This window comes from Natator depressus, chromosome 6 (assembly GCF_965152275.1).
Source record: "Natator depressus isolate rNatDep1 chromosome 6, rNatDep2.hap1, whole genome shotgun sequence".
In the NCBI taxonomy this organism is placed as follows: Eukaryota; Metazoa; Chordata; order Testudines; family Cheloniidae; genus Natator; species Natator depressus.
In genome coordinates this window covers 40,872,063-40,893,654 of record NC_134239.1, presented here as the reverse complement: position 1 = coordinate 40,893,654, position 21,592 = coordinate 40,872,063, and the positions used below count along the sequence as shown (strand labels likewise).

The following is a 21,592-nucleotide window of genomic DNA, read 5'->3' as shown; positions in this document are numbered from 1 at the left end:
GACCCTGATAGTAATTCTAGGTGAAACCGTAATACAAATAATAAATAAGTTCAAAATGAAATAGATGTCATGTTAAAACAGGTCCTGAGTACTCATGGTCATTTGAGATCGCCAGGCCTATTTTTTTCCCCCCTCTCTTTTTCTTTTTTGAATAAGTTACCATTTCTGTTTTGATCAAATTCCAATTCCAAATTCCAATACTGCATTCTACCTAACCAAATGTACTTACCCATATCAGCTGGATTTGCTATTCCCAATTTCCTGACCTAAACCATTTTAGAGTGCTGCTGTGTCTGTGAGACTGCTGCTGCCCTTAATGATCAGTCCATTAACACCAGGCTTAACCATGCCCCCACTTAAATCAATGGGAATTTTGCCACTGTTTCTAGTGGGAGCAGGTTCAGGCTCTGTTTATAATGTGGTTTGGGACCCTTTGGGTTGAATGATGTTATGAAGATGATAATCTAATATAAAGATGTATTTCCTTGTACTTTGAAACATGTAATGGGCATCTTCTAGTTTATAGTGCTTTTTCCTGTCTTACGGACATTCTTAGTCTTTTAAGAAAAGTTGATAGAAATACCCTTTTTTATTTTAGCATATCAGCTCCCCACATCATGGACTAAGAAGCTAACAGAGACCCAGTTGCATGGGTACAAATTCTTCACCACATTTGTGCTTTCATGTTAATTTCTTGTAGTCATAAGCATCGTCATAAGCATCGCATTAATGAGGCTGCAGGCAGCAATAACAAGCAGGGCTGCTGATAGCTTACAAATTCCTGTCTGTCAGACTCATCTTCCCTTCAAACCATTCTGGCATTTCACCGTCAGTCTTCACATTTGTTGACATGTATGTGAGGCTCCTCCAGAGGTCTGATAGCCTTCTCAGCTACTTTACAGAACTCCTGCAACTCACAGGCGCACTCTGAATTATAGAGCCACTTGGCCCACCAAGCCTGTCCTCCGAGTTTATCTCAGCTCTTCCCCCTGTTTTGTCACCATATCCTTCAGTCCCCTCTCTCTCCATAAAAGTGTCTTGCTGTCTCTTAAACTCACTTTCCCATTTGCTTCTTTGACCTCACTTGGCAACTTATCCTTGTATTTATTATTTGGGGTGGAACAGTTCTGGCTGCATTCCTGGTTTTCCTATTAATTGTCTTGGTTGGGATTTTTCTTAATTTTATTATTTACTCATCACTATTGTGACCAGTTCCATATTATCAAACTTCTTCCCAGTTCTAACTTCTTTCACGTCTTCTATCTTGAAAAGTTCTTTTTTATAAAACTATATATATATTCATAGGGCCCGATTCTCTGACCCACTAATGCCATTTTGCACTGCATAAGCAGTGCAAAGTTGCCTTAACCCAGCAAGAGATGACCAGTGGAGAATTCCCACTGTGCAGGAGGTCTCCCGACAAGTAGAAAGCTGGTGGAGTCAGCTCCACCATGTCCTGAGCCAGCTGCTTCCCCCCACTGCCCGATGACCTGTGACATAATGGGAAGAAGGGCAGCATGCTGGGGCAGGCATGGGCAGGATAGGGAGGAATACTCCCAGTCCTCCACTGGCAATTTCCCTGAGGGTTGTCCTAGTGCAGCCCTAATTTGTACCAGGCTCAGGCAGCCCTGAATCTGGGAGCTGCAACCAGCTCCTGAGTGCCCCCTCTCTACCCTGGCCATGTGCAGCTTGATTAGCCTGTTGAACAAGGGTCTAATACGTTTGACCCAGCCTAGCAGCTCTCTTTAACACACTCACATGGTTCCTGTTTGAAAGGCAATATGCTGAATATAGTTGACAAATGAGGTTTAACCAGTGCCTATTCAGGAGGAAAAAACCTTTGTTCAAAGTACAGACCTATATCTCCAGGCCCCAGTTGTCTTTTTAAGGCTGGTTGGTAGAGGAATGAAGTCAGTTCTACTGACATCCTGAAATAGCTAGAGATGATTGTAGGGCCATCTAAAAACACACACACTTTGCCTGGCCTAAAGGGAGACATGCAAATAGCTATAAACTCATTCCTCACTACTGTCTCTTCACAGATGGATGTAACTATGACTATAGGCTAGATTATTCAGAATAGTACTATAGTCCCAGCAAAATGAAAACTTCTTTGTACCTCATCTTGATTTACCATCGTCCATAGCCTGAAAGAATAAGATGCTACCCAAAAATATGATAGTGTGATTAAATACAGGACATTTTAAGTTACTTCTTGTCAAAAAAGAAAGGCACATTTAGCTGTATTCAGCTGTCTTCAAAAAAGATTTTAGTGATCCCCTGGATCTCAGCAAGTGAGATAAGAAATAGGAGAGATTAGGCTGCTTACCACTACTACCTGTATAGATTTTTGCATCATAATGCAACCAAATAAATGGAATGGCAGTGAATTGCGAATCCATTTTATGTAAGGGAGATATTACCTCACCCACCTTGTCTCTCTCCAATATCCTGGGACCAACATGGCTACAACACTGCATACCTTATGTAAGTAACACGCTACTATATGGTGGATGGCTACTTTTTCTTCCAGGAGTTACTGAAGCTACAGAGCAGGAATGTTAAACTAAGCACAGTAAAATATATAGAAAATGGTCAAAATAATACAACTCACTGTTTTCAGTTTAAGAACACAAGGCAGAGGGTTACAAGATTTGCTCAATTAATTGTTGCACTGACAACTTTCCCAGAGACCTCAGGCCACATATAACATGCCTAAAATATAGACTACAGCCTCCCTGCTGCCCATCTTCCCTATAGAGGGCTGAGCAACAGAAACTGAGCCCACTGAACAGTTTGTGTGTGGCTCAAGAGGAAGCGCTACTTGCTTTAAGTAGTAGTGTTTATGGACTACATTTGTACAATTTAATTAGTAAAGCACCTCAATAAAAGATTCCATGTCCGATATAATCTTTAGAACAAGAATGAGATAACAAGAGGAAAGGACATAAAAGTCCTCTTTTGACAAAGACTGTAAGAAGACTAGAAATAAAAAAAAACAGTAAAAAAATGTAAACACTGTTCTCATAGCAGTCTGAATGTTGCGGGTATGGTGAACGTCCAGGTTACTGTACCAAGGGGCACTGTCGTAGAAAAAGTGGCTGGAGTCAAAACACAAAGGAACAGATGTTCAGCCCCCCCAACAACCCAGCCTTCATTTTTGGCTTGTGCAGTTGTGTATCCTTCTATTATTATTTGCCCTGCAATTCACTACAGGAGGAAAGCTGTGGACACCCCTATTTGCTGGACACTGAAAGTCTGGGCCATGTTGTCCTGTAGTTTTGGTTACATTTCAGGGATATAGTTTTATTTATGTTTGACTAATGCAGGCATAACTTGAGGTTGGATTTTTTTGTTTATAGTATAAACACATCTGGCAGATCTCTCTTTTGGGTGCAGATTTTTGTAGTCAGAGAACGCTACTGGTAAATCAGAGAACATTCTTTCTAAAACTAAATGTTGCCAGAGGACGAGGTGGGGCTGTTTTATTTGTTTAATACTGCATAGTTTCACACCCACCATTCGCTCCAAATATTTGATATTTGCCACACGTGTTATGGGTTTCTCCAGAGAGACGCTGTCTTTTTGCAGCAAAAGATAAAAACTGACTGATATAAATGAGTCACAGTATCCCAACAGTAATTAACAATGATGCAATATCCATGTGAAAAAGAGAACTTAAAGAATTACTGTTAAGTTTTCTTGAGGATGCAGCTGCCAAAAGCTTAACCTATCATAGCTGGAGTGCCATTGTGTTGCATTACAGAGAGAGAAAAAATCTTGGAACGAATTGAAAATAGTTAATGAAAAGGGAATTAGGATACAATAATTTTGCAAGGTCAAAATCTGAGCCTGAGGGCACCAAATCAGGTTGTATTTATTTACAAAATAAAAATCACGCAGGATGACAAAGGAACCATTATTTTTATCCTCATTTTCACACTTCACCTTCTAGAAAAGAATGAGTGTTTTTTAAACCTGCTCAACTGATTTAATGCACCACAGTTGTAATTTAAGTCTTACTTGGTATCCAGCCTATGACCTCCGAAGCTAAAAAGATATTCATGCGAACTACAACATGTGATTCTATAGGTCAATATTTTCTGTTTCAAATATTTTTTACTAAGCTGTAGTGTTTTCACTCAAATTGTCTTTTAGTGGGTTAGACCAACACAAACTATTGTAAGAAAAAAAAGATTGAAGCAACTGTTTTATAACATAATATGAAACCTGATACTGTTTTCTGTTGCCAGTACAATTCCCCAGTGAGATGGATAAATTGTGGTCAAGACCTGGACAGGTTAACCAGTGGTCATCAATGCTGGTGGTACCTTTATATACAAAAAATGGGAACTATTGGACATGGCATGTGAAATCTAATACCAGCCATGAAACAAGACAGCTGTTGGACTCTCGTTTTTTTCTCTTTGAAGGGGCTTTAATTGAAAGCTTGGTGAAAAATGCAGGTTACATTCTTAGTGTTATCAATAATTTGTAACAGCAACAACATCAGAACAGTGATGCATCTAATATTTATACACTTTCTAATTTTAGTTGTCTAAGAGCAATACGTTATCAGATATATTTATATATACACACACACAATTTCAAGCAATTAATAGGAAATAATAAACCCCTCCTCCCAAAACCCTGAAACAATATATTTCCTCACACTAATGTCTCTTTTCACATATACTTGACGAAGAGTCTTTTTAAGTTACTTATCTTAAGAGTAATCTGTCAATGGAGATCCTGGACCAGCCCCATTTAAGTTCAGTTTTAAGTTTATACAGCTTGCTAACCACATAACCAGTGTGGTTTACATTGTAAACAAATCCCAAATGTCTACAATGACTGGAATCCGTTTGGGGTAAGAAGGAGATCTGTGCATCTCATGATGGAATAAATTTAAACCAGTACAAAAAAAATGATTTAAACAGAGAAAATACAATTTTGTGGGATCAATGCTATAATGTTAAAAGCAAGTTAACTTAATTGTAAGATTCTCATTTTCTGCACAAAGTGGTACTGCTTCATCTAGCTTTAGCTGCTCTAGAAACTGGGGGTTTTTTTAAGTTGATTTTTGAAATTCAAATCAGACCTTACATTTTAAAAAATTGCCCTCAGGGAGTAGAAGTACAAAGCTTACCAAAAATGTCTCAGGTGTTTTTTTGGAGTGTGTGGTTGTATTAGAATTTGGAAACCTAACCATATGCACATTTGCAGTAAGCACAAAGCTTACCTTAGCAGACATGCACACATGCCCTACATACAGTTTAAATGAATAAGGTGCAATGAATTTGCACCTGGAAAAGTTCAAGTAGAAATAAAAATTGAAAGCTTTTTAGAAAAAAATCAGAAGTAACTATAGTTCATAGTGATATTTTAACTGTAACAGTATTTGTAATTCCATAACCATGTAACAAAATAAAACCACTTAACATTGAATGGGAAATTTTTTTTTTAAAGGCCAAATGGATGATAAAACTGACCAGAATCCTACGGTTTAGTTAACTTGTCTCAGCTGGGTAGTGAAGACAGCCGTAGCTTTCCTAAAGAGGTGGTCAAGGATGATGGAAAAGTTTGCAGTAGTTCATAATGTCCCATCTGGTTTATTCATTTGTTTGAATTGTCTAAAGGGCCAACTGAAGTTTAGTCATGTTCCTCTGGTGCATGTTGTGATGACGGACTAATTCATCGGATCTGGCAAATTTTTTTTGACAGCTGGGCCATCTACAGCTGAATGGTTTTTCACCTGTTAACAAAAACACCCCGTTGTTTAACTGGCATAGAGATGGACTGAAACATTTACCATTTATTTTGTTTCTTTATAACTCCTTTCAATAGGAAACTAATTATGGGCCCAGCTCTTTAAGGCACTGAATGCCCTCAACTCCCATTCACTTCAATGCTCAGTGCTTTGCAAGACCAGGCCCTAAATGAGAGCATTTCTCACTCAACCCATGTTTTAAAGATGCCCTTTTAAGATTAAGCTGAACATTTGCAAGAGCACATTCCTGAAGGAAGCACATGGGCCTGGCACACCAGTGGTTATTCTTTAAAGCCTGATCCAATGCCCAAGGAAGTCAGTCATTTCCAATGACTTCAATAGGCTCTATCAAGCCATCAATGCACACTGAAGACTTATGGAGCTGGGTAAGAAGAGGTCTATGGAGCTTAGCCTCAGGCTTGGCGAGCTGGTTCAGAAAGTTCCTCACTGCTCTCCAAGTCAAGCAGACCTCACATGTTCCACTGAGAAGAAAGAATGGGAAATTATTGGAGGCCCAGAATGCTCCATATTTTCCTAGCACTCCCCTAAGTAGATCAATAATCAAAAAATCAAACAGACCCCAAATAGAAAAATATCCTTTCTGCACTTTTAGCAATTCTTCAGTTTACCACAGCATGCAAATGCAGTAGCAAGTCACATTTCTGACAGCGCAGGAGTGCTGGAGGAATGTCCTCAACAGCTCAGAGCAGGGCATAGGTCAGAACAGAATCAGAAATTTTATTGATTTGTATCATTAGTGATATAAACTTGGATTTTCTATTTGTTTGTTTGTCCTTCTAAGTACGTACAGGTCTGTTTCTGGAGCCTGAAGTCATCTGTGCTGGCTAGAGGTCCAGCATTCCCCAATGCAATACACTCTGGGGTTGGAATGAGCTTTCCTAACTACCACTACCCCACCTGCCTCCTTGGCTCACTTTCTGTGCAGATCATTTCAAAAATTCCAGATTCACACTCGGGAAGTTTGAATTGTGGTGAAGTTTTTTTTGCAAAAAGCAGTGAAACAGATGCATAAAGTTTTGAAGTCTGATTCATTAGCTTAACAAATACTTTGACAAGCTCTGATTATTACAGAAAGGTATCAAATGGTTTAGAACAGAGATGAACTTGTCAGAATTACTAATAAAATCATAAAATTTATATAAGTGAACATCACCCCATCAGTTCTCAGCAGCACTGACCAAATCATCCTCATTGATGTGAATTAATCATTACGGGCTAGATTGTAGCTTTGCCACAACCCCTGAGTAAAAGTAGCATGTAATTATGCTGCCTCAGAGAAAAATCTGCTTCTCCCCTTGCTACAATCCTATACTGGGTGCAGATTACTTTTCCTTCCATGCTGGATCAGCTACACTATCCTGCACACTGGGGAGACAGTCAAAGCTCCGCCCACTCCTGCCTGCCTGCTCAGGAGGAGGACTAGCAGCCATGTGGGGAAATACAGGAAGAAAGGGGACACTTCCTTACTCCCCTGTGGAAGTATTACAGGCTGTCTTCCCTGCCAAAACAGTTGTGCCTTTTAGAGTCAGATGACTAATTCACTCTAAAATCCCTGGGGAGACAAGGCACTGTAATTTCTGCCTTGATGTAGCTAGTCAAGGTCAACTCCAAGTGGGGTGCTATAGTACTGACCTCAGCTAGCTACATGAAGGAATAAACTACCTGTGCACCTTAGCTCCGCTGATCCCCGAGGAGACATCTTGAGTTATCTGTCTTGTTGTAAAAACACACCTTTTTTTGGCAGTGAAGACACAGGTCCAGCTCACATTGTGGCTATAAGATGGTAAAGCCCCAGGCTCTAGTCTTTGCTTGAGTCGTGTTAGTCCTCTCACTCAGGCACAGAACAGAGCTTGTGGCCTTGTCTTCACTAGGGGGAAAAATGTGTTTTCATAACTAGAGTTAGCTAACATGAGGTAAAATCCTAGTGAAAATAGGCAGTTTGTAGTTTTCACATGTTTACGGGTTGAGGTAAAACCTACACTCCCCCATGGCCTTTAACTCAATTTACTAATTTATGTGAAAACTACACACTGGCTTGCCTTCACTAGGAATTTACCTCATTTTAAGTCATGTTAACTATGAACACACCTTTTTTCCTAGAGAAGATGCACCCTATTTCAGGCCAAGTTCACACTATAACTGTGGGCATACACCAGGGGTTAAAACTGTACCCTTTACCATTTGCAGACCATAAAAGTGTAGACAATGAAATACACAGCACATTGTCTTATGCTTTCTTTTGGATGCAGCCTGGAAAGTGCCAGTATTCCACAGGCGAATAGTTCTGATTTATGTAAATTATGTTTTAAATCTTAAATATGAAAATTTTGTGGGAGGGAAGGGAAGAGAAAAATTCCTTATCATCTTAGCTGGGAGAGTAGGACTTTTTACAAGTCCTTGTCTCGCAGTGTGGAGGCATGTCTCAAAGCTTGAGACCATTATGAATAGCACTGAGGTATCTAATAATATTGAACTCTAGAAAGGCAGCTGTTTATTGGCAAGATATTCTGATTTTATAAGTAAATTAGTATATCAAATTGTTCAGCTAAGAATGGTGCAAAAATAATTCTAAATTACTCCCAGAACATGAGGTTTCAGTTAAAATGCTATGGAAAGGATCTATTGTTATTTCATCATTATGTTTCCTCAAATGTTCCTTGGACATTTTGGTGTGTTTTTACTTTAGATTTTGTGCGTGTGGCTGTTTACTGTTGGCAAAAGGTGCTGTCTTTATCCTCAGGAGAGATTACAGTGATGCCAGCTTCCCCAAGATACCTTACATTAGGCCTCAACCCTGACCTAGAGGGGCCATGAGTAGAGATGAGAAGATCCTTTACACAGCCCCTCTGCTGAGGCTGGCACTAAATGGCCTCTTTGTGAGCTGTTGTGGGGATGATAGTTTATGCACAGTGGATCTTTGTGGGCTGAGATCACTAAAGCCATTTCACAAAAGCTGACAAAATACATTATGCCAAACTGACATGTCCTAAAAGCATGAAGTAACCAGGAGTAACATTTTCAGAAGCATCTAAGTAACACAGGAGCCTAAGTCCTATTTTGATAAGTGATTTGAGCATCTAGGAGCCAAGTCTCACTGAAAGTCAATGGGACTCAGGCTCCTAAGTCACTTGGGCACTTTTGAAAATGTTAACCCAGGTTTGAAGACTCTCACTAAACATTTAAATCACAATAAAATTTAGTTAGTTTAAATAAATAATGAAATATAAATGTGAAGAAAAGTTTACGCACTTGTTTTACCTGTATGAGTCCTGGTATGAGTCTTCAGATGATCAGATCTGGAGAACTTTCTCTGACAGGTTTTACACTGGAAGGGTTTCACACCTAAATAGATAAAACAAATCTATTCCCGTACTCCAACAACTTTTGGGAAGGGTCAGGGAGATCAATTATTTCTGAATTTATCAAAATACTGGAATTTTTTTTTTTAAAATAATTCCTGTAACTACTCCTCCCCAGCTGCCCGCCTACGTGTTTCAAAGATCATTAATCAGGCTGCTGCACAACTTAACCTTTCATAACCCTATCTTTCTCCTACAGACCAGTTAACACTTTCAGGTATAAAACATCCCAGCTGCAGCCAGTGTAAGCAAGCAGTAATCATAGGATTCAAAAAGTTGTGATCAAGAAAAGCTCTGCAAAGTTATTTTTTTGGTTCCTGTGGTTTGGTACCCCTGGCATTCCACCTCAAGCTTGGTGTATTTGGATTCAATTTGGTAAAACAAGATTGAAAAAAAATCCACCTGACAAGTTTTATTAAACAATATATATTGTACATGGGTTCTTAAGGATTTGTTCAACCCAGAAGATCTACCATGGGATTGTCAAAAATGTATATATTAGGGGGGGAAATTAAGTGATGCCACGTAACAGTCTCAAAAATGTCCCTCCTCACCCCAAAAGAACCACCACTGAGGATTCTGATTTAAGGTTTGCAAAACCCAAAGAAAGTTTACATGAACTGCTAGTTTTCATGTTTAAACCGAAAGATTCCCATCGTTTCAGGTTTCATTATGGAAAGTTTCACACAGCTGAAGTCCATCATAATTCTCCTATTACCTCTTAAGGGCCAAACTGTCTTCCTTAGGATAAAAACTGAGCAAACAGACTTTGCATAAGGAACCTTGTAATATTCCACAATCCAGAATCAGGCCACAGAGCCATTCATAATTGCTACAACATTCTCCACCCTGTAGCCAAGGAGTGCTACATGCTTCCAGTGCAGAGTTTGTGGCCAGTGTAGCCACATGCTTAAAGTCAATAGGATTTAAGCCCATGCACATGCCTAAATGCAGGATTGGGGTCCGGATGCAGAGCAGTGCTCTGTAGAATTCAGTGGGTGTGGTGTACACTTCATCATCTGCTCCTCCTTTCTGCACAACAAGCTCATGGTAGTTCCATTGCCTTTTGAGCCTCACTCATGGTTGAGTGCAGGTTTTCCCTTACATATTTAAATCATAAGCATCACTGCAGTATTAACTACATTAATTGTTTTTAAATTATTACTTTTATCAGACTACTAGTAGATGGTTTTATTTTGTTTAATCATTCCTTGTTCAAAAGAGAGAATATTTCCCACCCCATGCACATCACCCCAGAGAGCAGAATGTTTCATTTCGAGAGTTTTGATACAAGTTTGCAGAATCCAAAAGCTCAATTATTGAGGCATAAATTTGTGATTCTGAAATGCTAGTAAAAAATCATCATCCCTGGAGTCCAACTAAGGATGAATCTTCCTGCTAAGAAGAACGTTAGAGAGGAGAGAGCTATAGCCAACAAACCTGTGTGTCGTCTTTGGTGTCGTTTGAGTTGATCTGAACGAGAGAACCTTCGCTCACAGTCCTTAAAGTCGCATTGGTACGGTTTCTCACCTTAAGAGGGCAAAGGTTTCATTAGCAAGGTATTGCTGAATTCAGAAGCATGTCAGCTTCATGTTTAATGAGTCTCTTCGTTTATAAAATGTGCTATACTAAAAGGCTAGGGCTTCTTCTCACATTTTTAAGAGTTAATGGGCCAGATTCTCAGCTGATTCAAATTGATATAGCTTGAAGTCAATGGAGCTATGCAGATTTATACCAGCTGGGGATTTAGCACAATTCATGTACCTTAGTTAAATTTGATCTTGAATCAGTTTGTTCTAAAAAGCAGTAAAAAATAAGATTACACAATCTGAACCCAAGTTGCATGAACATTTATTCCAACATTTGACATTATTCTAATATTTGACAATAAAAACAGCAATGTGTCTTTTCCCCTGAAGACCATTTTCCAACCCCTTCTATAATTTTCACAAGGAAGTAATTTACACAGGTGAAAGATTTACAAACTGCTGTAAACTGGATTTGAAGGAAAAAAAATCAAACCCAAAACGTTCAGACTGGTAAATTTTTATCTGAGGTAAGTGTGTTAAAGAATTGGCAACATTTGATCCTGGAATAAAGCACATTTCTCCCCCAAAATGCCTATTCCTTCACTTCCCTTAAGCACCATGAAAAGCAGTATTTCACATGCAAACACCTCCCTCACCCAAGTCTATGAAATCTTTTAGAGCCTCATATACAAAAATTATATAAACATTTCCTATGTGTTTTGTACATCTCTACTCAAAACCCTAGAACTCAGCCTGCCTGGGATCAAAGTGATATGCTGGCCTTAAAAATAAAATAATAATAATAATAATGTCTCACTTTCATACAGCACCTTTCATCATAAAGAGCTTGACAAAGCATCTAAGCATGCAAACATAATAGAAATGCAGCCATTTCAGGAGAGGAGAGTGGAAACAAATTGGAATACAGCACACTGTGTAATAGTGGGGTGAGTTAAAATTTTGACCAGCACAGAAGGGCTAACTTAATCTTACTGACACTGGATTTTTAAGGCCTGATTCTCATTTACACTAAGGCCTTTTTACACCACTCTGGCATGCTAGAAGGCATAAAATACATACATTATATTTACGCCCACTATAAGGCCCTTTTACAATGCCAGAATGGAGCCCTTTAATGTGTATACAGAGCAGAAGGACACTGTTTTTTAAATACTTCATATGAAAGTTTTATACACAGTAAACTGCATGGAACTTGTTTTTTTCTGCTTTGGAAGGGTGAGGTGTACAACAAAGACCAAAAATGAAGGCATTAAAGAAAAAAGGAGCTTGAAATGAAGTGGGGTGGATTTTTTAAAAATGTATGAAGTTCCCAAACACCTGAATTTCAAGATTCAGTGTCTGTGATTTTATAATAATAGCAGAGAAATAGGTTTCTATTAGCCACATTTGAATCTAGAATGAGGGCTGTACATTATGAGGCACAGAGGAGGCATATGCTCAGATATTGTGTTTATGTTGCATGTGATCTACGAAAGTGAACTGACCCCTTTACAGAGTATATTTCATTGCAATTACAGTATTAGGAAAGTTAGAAATGGTCCATGATTTAAGGGGACATAGGAATTTCTACTTGAAAATATTTATCTTTGTAGCTTATCCTTACTCATTTTAAAAATTACAAAGTTAATACATCTCTATCATTTTTGTATTATGAAAATTATGATTTGGGCTTCTGGGATGAGTCACATTCTGATCTCAGCAAAACTTTTGCAAATGTTGAGTAACTTTGCTTATATTAACAACGAGGAGTCCAGTGGCACCTTAAAGACTAACAGATTTATTTGGACGTAAGCTTTCGTGGGTAAAAACCCACTTCTTCAGATGCACGAAAGCTTTTGCCCAAATAAATCTCTTAGTCTTTAAGGTGCCACCGGACTCCTCATTATTTTTGTGGATATAGACTAACACAGCTACCCCTCTGATATTTGTTTATATTAATGAAGATTTACACTAGTGTAGCAAAGATCAGAATTTTCACTGTACTTAACATCTGAATAAAAATCTTTATAACTTCCTGTGGCAGGTACCCAAAGGAGTTTATTGACTCTTAAACCTAGGCATAAACTATTCCATATCTGTTCAGTTTAATATATTTATGTAAATTATTACATTTGCCACAAGTGTTTAAAATGGTTCCTTATACTTTGACCACAAGAACTTCCGCAGAAATGCCTATTTCTAGGAAACCACTTATTTTCAAGAGATTCAGCCATTTGACAGATTTAAGAGACTGAATGTCAATGGAACAGAATGCAGTGACAGGATGATTGTCTCCTAATTGCAATATAAACGCAGAAGATATTTAATTAGACATTTGAATAGAACATTGTAACAGGCTTGAAGGCCTCCACTTTGAAAACAAAAGGACCTTTATTTTTGTTTTACAAAATGATCTACTCGCCTGAGAACTCTGATGCCTTTTTCAGACTACCTTATCAGCAACCTTCTTCTGCTGGAGCCAGAGTTGCTCACTTGCATTCAGATTTGTTTGGACAGAATTATTATGCAATTTAACCATTAGAAGCCAGTTTGTAGATTAAAGCCATTTTTTAAAAACCATTAATTAAAACATATTTTTGATTAGAATAAGGAAAAACGTCAACCAATGCACATATGGGGGTCAGCCAATCCAGCAAACTGACACAAAACAGTGTGTTGAAATTGAGTGTAGAAGGAAGGGGAGTGAGATATGGAGAGGATCCAGAATGTCTCTCTCTTCCATTTTTCTTGGGCTTCAGCAGGGCCTAATTAAACACCCACTGAAGTCAATGGAGATACATATTGACTTCAATAAGCATCAGAACAAGTATCCCATTAGGAAAAGTGTACTGGGTGTTCAAACTAAACACTCAGTGGATTCTCTAAACCAGCGGTTCTCAAGCTTTAGCAACCCAAGGATCCCCCATTTTGATTTTAAAATTTTCACAGACCCTCTAAGCCCCCCACTCAGCCTCAGGCCCCACCCCCATTTCCACCTCTGCCCCACCTCTTCCCGCCTCCTCTCTCCCTCTCCCTCCCAGCACCTCCTGCACATCGCTGAACAGCTGTTCTCTGGTGTGCAGGAGATGCTGGGAGGGAGGAGGAGGAGTTGAGGGAGGGAGGGGAAGGAATTGATCAACATGGCCCGCAGACCCCGTGGAGTGCCCTCATGGACCCCCAGGGGTCCACAGACCCCAGTTTGAGAAACACTGCTCTAAACTGCTTCGCAAAAAGTTTGTGATTTATTCTTTCCCAAGGCTCATTAGGACATCCTCAGTTAGAGCTAAAGCCTCCAGGTTTGAGGGACACTCAAACAATATTTCCAATATGACAAAAACAAAACAAAGGAGTTGAAGATCAAACTGCACCTGCCCTTTGCCCTTTCCTTGCTCAGTTTTTCGCCATTACTTACATTTTGGTACTAACAAGAAGAACTGAAAGGCTGACCATAATGCAAGATAAAGCTTTGGACATGGGGAAACGGAAAGACAGCTCAGTATGAAACCATTTTTTCTTTAGAATTAAAAATTCAAATTGCACTTTAACTTTAGATTTAAAGCACAGCAAACATAAAACAAGTCTGAGCTGGCTTGGTTCTGGTTTGCTTTGTTTTTTTTCCATTGGAGTCTTAAATATATGTCAGTGTACTTATTCAAAATGGGCCAAATTACACCAGTGTACATGGAAGGCAACTTCTTTGAAACCAGTGCAGTTACTCCAGATTTACCCAAATATAAGCGAGAGCAGAATTTGGACCTACTTTCCTATAAGTGCACAATATTGGCTATAATACTTTCATTCAAGTATACTTTTGGTGGAGGAGTTCTGGAATGGGGAGGTGGGCAAGTGCTAAGACTAAAACATTAAGTGAGTAGTTGAAATTTTGCCTTTCACTCAGAGACAGCAAGTTTTACAGAGAAAGAATCTGAGGCAGATCTAATTAAATGGGTTTTTATACTGATTCCATTCAATTGGTGCAACCCCCTTCTGTGGATGCAGTTCAATATCAATGAAAAAGTGTTTATACCATTATAACATGTTTCAGTAAATTTTTTGTATATATTTTTCTTTTGTCGGTAAGCTTTAAAGATAAAGTTTATGCATTTTCTTTGCACAAGAAACCAGATTGGGGTGGGGGGATAGATTTGTAACTGTTGGTGATAAAAGAAAAACCTTCTACACTGCACATTATCCTGTGAGAATGAATCTTACAAGGTCTGCCTTCAAGGAATATTAATAGAGGAAAGACAGTCTAGGGCACTGGCCTGGGACTCAGACATGCGTTTGATTCCCCGCTCAACCACAGACCTCACTTGTGACTTTAAACAAGTCACTTAATCTACCCTCAGTTCCCTATCTGTAGAATAGGGATAATATTTCTCTACCTCTCAATGATCTTGGAGGATAAAATCCATTAATGATGGCAAGGTGCCTAGATACTCTGGTGAGGAAGGTCATATAAGTAACTAGATAAAAGAAGGAGACACAGAAGGGATGTCAAGAAGACACACTCCATTCTGAATGGGTTTTGGTGTCAGTGTATAAATAATCAATAAGATAGAGTCATCTAGTACTATAAAATTTAAGGTGTAGCAAACCCATGTGTGATACCCTGGCACCCCAGTATTCACCCCTGTCATGTAATTAGGATATGTTTTGTACAAAGCATGCCTTGTGAGGTATCATTCTAAAAGTCTTGATCTGGTAGACAGCAATATCTCGTTGGATTGTATGTGCTATTACAGAGATGGGCAAACTACGGCCCACGGGACCGTCCTGCCCGGTCCCTGAGCTCCTGGCCAGGGAGGCTAGTCCCCAGCCCCTCCCCTGCTGTCCCCCCTCGCCAGGCTTTCCAATAAGCCTGTCCTGCCACCGGCACGGTGAGGGGTCCGGGGGAGGGAGGGGTTGGGTAAGGGGCAGGAGGTCCCGGGAGGCAGTCAGGGGACAGGGGGCGGTTGGATGGGGCAGAGGTTCGGGGGGGGGGCAGTCAGGAGACAGGGTGCGGGGGGGTTAGATAGGGAGTGGGATATCCTGGGGGGCAGTTAGGGGACAAGAAGTGTGGGGGGGATAGATGGGTCAGGGGTCCTGTTACGGGGTGGGGGTGTGGATAGGGGTCGGGCAGTCAGGGGACAGGGGTTGGATAGGGGATGGGGTCCTGGGGCTGTGGTTAGGGGCAGGGGGTCCCGGGAGGGGGTGGTCAGGGGACAAGGAGCAGGGCGGGTTGGATGGGTCAGCAGTTCTGAGGGGGGCAGTCAGGAGGCGGGAAGTGGGAGGGGAAGGATAGGGGGTAGAGGCCAGGCTGTTTGTGGAGGCACAGCCTTCCCTACCTGACCCTCCATACTGTTTCGCAACCCCGATGTGGCCCTGGGGCCAAAAAGTTTGCCCACCCCTGTGCTATCGTCATATGTGAAGTGATGAAGTTTGGCTATGTATGTGTTACTGAAACACGTTGTGAGGTTGAAAACACACACAAGCAGCCTTTCAGGTTAACAGTAAAAAGGCTAAACAACGTTAATGGCTTATTGAGGAAATTCACACAAGCACAAGCATTACCCCAGGAACTGTGTATAATAGAAACCTCTCAGAGATAGCACTACACAATGGGAACTGTTTGACCCAGGTCACAGCAAAAGAGCTTTCCAGAAAGTGAGAAGTAACTATAAAAGGGGGACAGTGACATCATGATGGGTCCTTGCTCTCCCTACAGCAACACACCTGGAAATGCCTGAGGGGCAAGGACTGAACTGTGGGATGTGATGGTCCCAGGATAAAGGGATTTTTAGCCTATGTATGAAAACCTGGGAAAGCCAAGGCAACTTGTGCCTTAAGAATCTGCCAGCTTGTTTATCACTCATGGTGAAAATTTTTTAATTTATATCCTACCTATCTAGTGTGTTACGCTCAGTTTGAGGTTTTGTTTATTTATTAAGGTAATCTGCTTTGATCTATTTGCTATCACTTACAATCACTTAAAATCTATCTTTTGTAGTTAATAAACTTGTTTTTGTCTAAAACCAGGAAGTGGAAATTATAACTTGGGACAAAAAGCTGTTGCATATCTCTCCACATCGAGGGAGGGGGCGAATGTTATGAGCTTACGCTGTACAGTTCCCTGTGCAGCACAAGATAGTGTAATTTTGGGTTTACACTCCAGAGAGGGGTGCATGCTTTAGCAACTGGGAGGTGCCTTAGCTGAGCCTTCCCAGGCAGAGCTGATCTCAGCATCTGTGTGAAGCTACAGCTGGGTGTGTCCCTATACTGTGTGTATGCTGGTGAAAAAGCAAGCTTAGAGAGCTTGGTAACTTATCACAGCACCACAGTGTGAAAGGGAGCCCAGGCTGGTGGGTCAGGCGGGCTCAGTGGTACCCCAGTTACAAGTGGCACCCGGTGGGAACCCGTCACACCATGGCTATATACTTTCAAACATAACCTTGGACTTTCAACCCCACAAGCTGAAACCCCTAACATTTAAACTAAAAGGATCAACTGCATTAATTGCAGTCTCTCAGCCTTCACTGAGGCCAGCTACTAGACAGAATCACCACCACACACACTTACCCTGTATATTACAAAATCCTTAAAAAACAAATTTCTTGACAATTACTGCTCTCTCTCTGTCTTTTCTTTTCTTTTTTTTTTTTTTAAATGACAGGTAGTTTTTAGGAGACAGAAGGTCCAAAAAGTTATTTTCTGTATAAATTGACCAGTTTCTACTCAAAGTGAATTCATAGCTTTACCAGGAATTGGAATAGCACCAGACAAAATCTGGAAAGAATTATGATGTTTCTGCCATAGATCCCGTTCATGAAGGGGTGTGTGTGTGTGTGTGTGTGTAAGTAAAATATTATTTTATAGATACACACACGTATTTATGTATAACCAGTTTTCAGAAAGCAATCTCTGAAGTCTACTCACCACATTATTTGCATTATTGTTTACAGTTTATATTTATTTTTGCATTTCTTTAGGAGCCCAATCTACTACAGTGGAATATTCCGTGATAACAAGTACGCTTTTATGGTTATATGTGTTTCAATAATGGCATTGTTAACAGTGGATAAGCAATCTTCGAGGGTACAAAATGTAAATGTATTTTCTACAAGAACTTTGTTGAAACATTAGTAAAAACTGATTAGAGATTCCAATTTTGTGTTTCAGAGCTCTGCTTGATTTTGCAATATAGCAGTTGGTAACATTATCTGAAAGAAAAGGACATAAGTAGAGGAACTAATGAGTCAGTCATATATAAATATCTAGTAGGTGATGGGAAGCAAAACATCAAGGGCCAAAATTATTTTGTAACAGCACTAACAGCTAGTTTAAGTTTACATATTAATATTTCATCCTGTTTCAAGTCAAGTGTCCATTATTGCAAAACCTGATCTATTACTATATTAAGAAAGGTGGAAGGGCTTCTAACTGCATGTGTGTATTCTGATACCACATTACACCAGGAATAGTACAATTGTGTATTGGTTACAGAAAGAAAGGCCTGATACAGCCAAAAGTAACCTCTATGGTAGCTGGCCCCTGGAAGCTCTCCAGCACTTGTAACACCGACAGACCCTGGTCATCAGCAGGCAGGATCAAACCTGGGGCCTCTGGAGCTTAGTGCATCAGCCTCTACTGCAGTGGTTCTCAAACTTTTGTACTGGTGACCCCTTTCACATAGCAAGCCTCTGAGTGCAACCCCCCTTTTAAATTAAAAACACTTCTTTACATATTTAACACTGTTATAAATGCTAGAGGCAAAGTGGGGTTTGGGGTGGAGGCTGACAGCTCGCAACCCCCCATGTAATAACCTTGTGACCCCCTGAGGGGTCCCAACCCCCAATTTGAGAACCCCTGCTCTACTGCATGAGCTAAAAGCCACATGGCCTTTAGCTAAGACTGTAGAGCAGACTCAATCTTTCTCTAAGTGGTCTCGGTGCCACTAGATGGGACAGAGCACCACACCCAGTAGGTGTGCAGGTTACACAGTCAAAAGTAACTTCTATAGTAGCTGGCCCCTGGAAGCTCTCCAGCTTTCCTGCAGCTATCCAGACTACGGTCTACACAAAGGTGTATGTGTTAGTGGAAGAAGAGGAGGAATACCCCTCTTTTTGTGAGTGCAGAACACCATGCTAGACATTCTACTGCCATTCCCTTTCTAGTTGTCTGATTCCACTCAGTCTAACTGGCATATTTAGCACTGAACCCTATGTTTACAATGCTCAGGTGTTGCTCAGCTGCCAGTTTAGTCTCAGATTAAGAAACAGTTTTAAAGGGCTGTGGCTTTACTTTACCAGGTGGTCCCTAGCTGGCAGTTCCATTATATTCAGACTGGCCTGATGATGGTCTCTTATAGATTTCTCTAAGACAATGCCTTGCACCTAGAAAAAGCAAGTGGGGTATGGAAGGAAAGGAGTAGTAAAGAAGCTATCACTCAGTAAGCACTGCTACCACGAGGAGAGACACTCCACAGCAGTGATTCTGAAAGGACAACTCCTTCATAAAAGAGAGATTGGTTTCCAAAGCTTTCCACAAAATGGCTGCACAACCCCCATGCTAGGAAACAGGGGAAAGACAAAGATACAAAGAGACTAGAAATGGGACCCTCCACGAAGTTCACATCTGAATATTAGATACCACTAAAGTATGGATGTGTTCACATCTTGGGGGATGGACCTGCCCTTTTATGAAGCTAAGAGAAATTTGCAAAATTAAAAACTATTTCTAGATTTGAATTTAAAATATCTCGAAGTTCAGAGATGTATAGATCTAGGGCCACATCTGAAAGAGAGATCATTCTGGGGGAAAAGCCCGTCCGGGTTTGTGAAGCATGGAAGGCAATGAACTCACTCGTGAGCATTTTTTATCTCCTCTCCCTGGCACCTCTACAACTCACTCTAGAGGAATAATGGCATTTATGCCCTTCAAAGGCAGTCAGATAACTCCCTCTGGAGAGGATAGCAAGCTACAGTCCTAGCATCTTCAGCTTCCTGGAACTTCTGTGTCTCCAAATGTTATAGAGCAGGCGCTAAATAGTGTGTGGTATAATGCAGTACATAGAATCATAGAATATCAGGGTTGGAAGGGACCTCGGAGGTCATCTAGTCCAACCCCCTGCTCAAAGCAGGGCCGATCCCCAATTAAATCATCCCAGCCAGGGCTTTGTCAAGCCTGACCTTAAAAACTTCTAAGGAAGGAGATTCCACCACCTCCCTAGGTAACGCATTCCAGTGTTTCACCACCCTCCTAGTGAAAAAGTTTTTCCTAATATCCAACCTAAATCTCCCCCACTGCAACTTGAGACCATTACTCCTTGTTCTGTCATCTGCTACCACTGAGAACAGTCTAGAGCCATCCTCTTTGGAACCCCCTTTCAGGTAGTTGAAAGCAGCTATCAAATCCCCCCTCATTCTTCTCTTCTGAAGACTAAACATCCCCAGTTCCCTCAGCCTCTCCTCATAACTCATACGTTCCAGTCCCCTAATCATTTTTGTTGCCCTTCGCTGGACGCTTTCCAATTTTTCCACATCCTTCTTGTAGTGTGGGGCCCAAAACTGGACACAGTACTCCAGATGAGGCCTCACCAATGTCGAATAGAGGGAAACGATCACGTCCCTCAATCTGCTGGCAATGCCCCTACTTATAAATCCCAAAATGCCATTGGCCTTCTTGGCAACAAGGGCACACTGTTGACTCAGTGTTGAAATCTTTATCTTGCAGTTAAAGAAAAAAAAAAAAAGATTCAAGAGTAACCTTGTGAGGCATCCAGAAATAATATGGTGTAAACCAAGCATCTACATGTAATAAAATAAGAGCTGAATAATTAATAATTTTCAGATTATGGAAAATCAAGATTTGGAGCAAATAAGTTTAGCGATTAAGGAAATCGGAGTAATTGTGAGGACAACTCAAAACTGTTTAGACATTTTCAAGCAAATTACCGGCATAAGCAGCTATTAGAGGCTCCCAGGTGCTTACAAAATTGTATTTTAAAACTGTTTATGGAGACCAGAGTAATGTTTGTGTACAGTTTGAGCTATGAAGCCTACATTTCAGTTGCAATCTAAAGTATCTTGAATTTGTAATCTGAGCAACACTGAAGATGTCCAGCTAAATATTCCATGTGTTGTGCAGTCCTGTGCACTATTAAATTAAAAATGCATTGCACTGGTTATCCTTAACATCTTTACAATTGCTGTGTGCAATTAACATTACCATAGTATTCAAAGTATTCCACAGGCCTGGGGTTTGCAAACTCTCTTTTATAGTGTGGGCCAATTTTAACAGAGATAATGTATGATAGACCATGTGACTATTTACAATGTACCACCTCTCAACAGTCTATTTCATCCCTATGATAATGACAGCAATTGCTGATGTGGTAGAGCAATAGCAGGAAAATGTGTATCTTTAGCACAGTTGTGATCCTAAGAGCATCCCAACGCAAGAGGACAAGGGGCTCAGTGATAGCTCTTAATACATTTCAGATAGCTTGACCATTCCAGTGTACTCCAACTCACTAAGGTCATAACCTGTAACTAAAAGGTGTCATGTAAGGTGTCAGTAGGAAGTTAATAACATACTGATCATTAATATGACTGTGTAATGTACATACAGAGCACAAATTCAAAGTTAAAATCTTAGAGGAAATTATGTTATCAAAGCGTGTCTGCCAGGCAGTGCTGAAGTTACCATACCCTAGACAAAGGAATATGGTTCGGCCACCTTGAAGGTATTTCCAAAGTACATTAAAAGACAAAGGGAATGCAATCTACATAGAAAGTAAAAAGACCGATCAAGCCAACTAGGGGAAGTATTAACTGAGCATCACAGCAGGGGGAGGAGATTGCAGGAAACAGATTAATTTGCATTTTAGCAAATACCAGTGGGGGAAGAAACCAGCATGGAATTTCCTTCACCAC

The 21,592-nt window shown here is 40.3% G+C and overlaps 1 protein-coding gene across 4 annotated transcripts in view; it reads right to left on the bottom strand.

Moving 5' to 3' along the window:
* Nucleotides 1–4,111: 4,111 nt before the first annotated feature.
* Nucleotides 4,112–21,592, bottom strand: part of WT1 (WT1 transcription factor) — a 48,874-nt gene continuing 31,393 nt past the window's right edge. For 2 of the 4 annotated variants that reach the window (XM_074955114.1, XM_074955116.1), the window contains 3 exons: nucleotides 10,591–10,680; nucleotides 9,041–9,133; nucleotides 4,112–5,755 (listed from right to left, as the gene is read on the bottom strand). In XM_074955114.1, the coding sequence (XP_074811215.1) occupies nucleotides 5,634–5,755; nucleotides 9,041–9,133; nucleotides 10,591–10,680 (305 nt within the window). In that variant the 3' untranslated portion in view covers nucleotides 4,112–5,633. The remainder of the gene's footprint in view (nucleotides 5,756–9,040; nucleotides 9,134–10,590; nucleotides 10,681–21,592) is intronic. The other 2 variants (XM_074955115.1, XM_074955117.1) reach the window with 2 other exon arrangements.